Genomic DNA, 3,786 nt, shown 5'->3' with positions numbered 1-3,786 from the left:
TTTCATCTGATTTCATGGGGAATTCAACCTTGTGGCAGGTGGTGGTGGCATTAAGAATAACTGCATAGTATAGCCAGTCTTCTCGCTGATGGTCTTGTTTCTTTATGTAGATCATATCTCAGTATTAAATTAATACTGTTTCATACATTAGTTAAAAACTCTTTGTAACAGGTTTAAGGTGTAGATCTGCATAAGTGGTCCAACTCAGCATGTGGCTATTGGAGAGAGAATTGCTTCCAGGTGGAAATGTATTCCAAGCTTTGACCTTTTTACAGAGTGACCTTTTCAGCTGATAGAGGCGAATCAGTCCCTCCTTATGGAGGTTTTTCGGTTTTACATGAGGTGTTCTTTGATCCGTATAGATAGAACAACAAAGGCTTGCTGATAGACGACAGGTTTGATTATTTTGGCAGTCATGGCTCACTGGAAACAGATTTCCAGGAGCTCCAACTATCAAAAGAAATACATATCTCTGTGGTTAGATATCTCAGAATATTCAAATGAATGCACAAATCAACAGGAGTTTGCACTGCATTTCCACTGCAGAGCCAGCATGAGCACACTTAAATCTGCATCCTTCCTTTGCAGCTTGAAAAGTATAAAACTGGCAGTCTTAGTTAATTAAATGAATTGTTTGACATTTTCATGAAATTGTCTCATTCACTTTATTGCTAAAAGTAAAAAGAGAAGATTGGTACCACTCTCAGATCTGTCTAGCTGTCTTACCTTGGCACAGAGACTAGGAACAGGGAAAAGTCAATGCACCCAGCCAAAAAAAATGTCTCACAGATAATCCCACATAAAACTGCAAACTGTCATTTCATGTGTTAATTGGTGAGTTTTAGGGGTGCTTGAAGGCGGATTTCATAACCTTTGGACAGAACCAGGCTAGCTCTTTCCCCTTGCTTCCAGTCTTTATGCTAAAATAAGCTACCTGCATGTTTACAGTAAATTAAAGAGTGGTATCGACCCTCCAACCTAACTCTCTGCAAGAAAGCAAATCATTTCTCCACATATGTCCACATATGCCTTTAAGTACCTCTAAGAAGGAATGACAGCAGCATTGTTTTGCCTGGGTAACTGTAAGACAGTTAAACCCCATTAAAGAGACAATAGAGAGAATTATTTTAGATTTTTTTAGGGTCTATAGAGCACAGGCCACTGTCAAGATTTGTTCTCCATCTAAAGGCTTGTATGCGGAAGCCCTGAGAAATTCTAGTGATGTGTTTTCTAAGTCTGATCTAAATTGTTCCCAAGTTTCCCTTTTGCTGCATGTCGTCCCCTCTCTCTCTCTGCCCCTTTCCTATCCATCTCTTAAGTCTTTTGTCATAAATGAAGGCAATGTTAAAATACATTGAAAAACCCAAAGACATGACAGTAATGTTACATAACTTGCTAACACACTTGTGTTTAGAGAGCATTTTCCACCTGTTTCATAGATGACAAAAATAATTTAGAGATTAAGATTATCCTGACAAAGCCTTTTTTTCACAAAACATTTTAGATCACACAGGAAATGGATCGCCAATTGCCTCTTATGACCTCCACACACCAACCCGATTATCGCGGGCCGCCAGCCAACGACCCCCGCCCGTGCCCACAGCGCCCGCCGGGCCACCGGCACCACGACGACACACGCGCCCCGCCAAGGCCCGCCCAGGCCCGCGCCCGCGCCGGCCGCGGCGCCGCGTGCACCCCAGTCAGGCGAGGTCGTGGTCGAGTCGGTTCGGTGTTGTCCCGTGCCGTCTGAGTCGGCGTCGGCGTACGGCTACGAGCCAATCTGATGGGTGGAGTGCTCGCCTTGACTGAGCGAATCAGTGAGTGCACGAGACACAACCGGAAGTGACGATGGTAAACACCACGCCAGTATCTTGTTATTATTGGCATCGTATTTTCCGTTCAGCGAGTAATGACATAACGATTTGTTGACTACTATCAACACTCTCTGCATGAAAACAAATGACTGCGACAGCCGTGCTTGTGTTATAGGTCTACAGTGAATCAGTCCATTTCCGGTTTTTCATGGTTTTTGGCGACAACGACAGATTGCGCCGCCTGCTGTTATGGGGACGTATTACGGCTTTCGCGCATGCGCAGAACGTACGCTCCATTTGGCCGGTTTTGGTTTGTTCGGGGGGGCTTTTTTTTTGAAGCCGACCTCGGAGGAGACGGAGCCGACTAATCAGTCCGCGACTGCTTTTTTCTGCCGACGGTCGGGTCCCGTCGGGTTGGTGTGCGGAGGCCTTTAGGGCTTCCATAGGTATACATCTACCTCGGTTATGGCTAGGCTTTTGCTGCAGTTCAAACAGCTACAGAATACAACAGCAGTCTGGTACATTAGCAATGATCTGCCATCCAAACTTAAAAAGCACTTATGTAATTCTTTTTACATCTTTCTGAAAATTGGACTTTGTATGGGTCTCTGTTTCATCTCTTTGCTGAATACAGTTTTTGAAGATTTACTGTAGCTGATTTCTTCACCGTACAGTACGTGGGCTGTCAGGCCTTTCAAGAATTGAATTCATTAAGTAGATGAAAAGAGAGAGCCAACACAGAGTTCAACACAAAGTCACTTTATTAAGTTTAGGGGGCAGGTGGAGCAACTGAAACGAGGGATCTTCCTGATCAGGATATCATTGCTCAAGTGGATGCTGGCTCTGCCTCGGAGGAAAAGACAGAGGAGTGGGAGTGGGAGTTGGAGTTGGCTAGACGCCTCCAAATAATTATGTCCAGGTATCTGATGATCCAGTTGAAAAAAGTTCCAGCAAAGCCACACATCAAAAATCGAAATTCAAAAATCAAGAAAAATTAAGTCCCAGAAGGTCTTGAAAGTACACACCATTTAACCAGCAGTTTGCAGTGTATGTAATGTTCCCAGTGTCTGTCTGGTATGAAGTCACTTATCATACAGCGAGACACTTCTTTTTTCTCCAAAAGAATCAGAAGTTGATCATCAGACATCAGGGGATGCGGGGCACAGGGTGCATTGCATTATCGTCGTCTGTAGCCTTATGCTTTGATAATGTGTTCTGCTAGTGGGGTTGAAAATGGTCTACATGTGGGTGTTTCTTAAAATGATTGCTATCCATGTGATCCATCCCAAATTAGTATGATAAAATCCTTTAAAAAACTCATCTCTTATACATCTTTACATTTATTTTAGCATGTGGACATCATCAGATCTTTTCAAATGCTAACCAGTGTGGAAAGCATCTCTGACCACACAGTATGGACAAAATTAACATCCGATTTTTCTCACTTCCTGTTTTTTCATCTATCTCCTGCAGCAACATTAGAACACAGGTTGCAGAAAAGAAAAAGAAGCATTAGGAGATCTTTAAAATGAATGACAACATAATGACATTACACCAAACATTTTGACAGCCCAGTGGACTGTTTGAGGGCAAGCGCCAGCACATCGATCCTGGGAAGGTCACAACACCAGCCTGATTGGCAGTCTGTCCAAAACACCTTCCGTCCTAGGTCGGAGAGTCCCCTTCACACAGATATTCATAATCCTTGAATACAGGTTATCGACTCCAGAAGTGTCACAAGTTGACATTTCTCAATTAAAGTCTCTTTAAACGCCTCTACATTTGTTCCCCACTCATTTCATTCTCTCTCACAGTTGTTCCTCGATTCCCGTCTGTCTGTATGTGCTATTTGGTTTAGCAGAGGTGTTCCTTTAGTAACAGTCCAAAACTGAGTTTCCCTGCTGTCCCTGTTGCATGTCCTCCTCCTCACCATGGGTTAGCTAGTACACCTGATCATCAGTGTTCATGCAGT

General features: G+C 43.5%; 1 protein-coding gene across 1 annotated transcript in view; it reads right to left on the bottom strand.

Annotated features, from left to right (window-relative positions):
• Positions 1–1,560: 1,560 nt before the first annotated feature.
• The window catches only part of LOC118332903 (netrin receptor UNC5D-like), a 142,051-nt gene continuing 139,825 nt past the window's right edge, over positions 1,561–3,786 (bottom strand). Inside the window, 1 exon segment of the mRNA XM_035668336.1 lies at positions 1,561–1,805. Within this exon segment, the coding sequence (XP_035524229.1) occupies positions 1,561–1,805 (245 nt within the window).

This window comes from Morone saxatilis, unplaced genomic scaffold (genome assembly GCF_004916995.1).
Source record: "Morone saxatilis isolate NCDOM2014 unplaced genomic scaffold, NCSU_SB_2.0 Contig21, whole genome shotgun sequence".
In the NCBI taxonomy this organism is placed as follows: domain Eukaryota; kingdom Metazoa; phylum Chordata; class Actinopteri; family Moronidae; genus Morone; species Morone saxatilis.
Note: the sequence above shows the minus strand (reverse complement) of the source record. Positions and strands in the feature narration are given on the sequence as shown.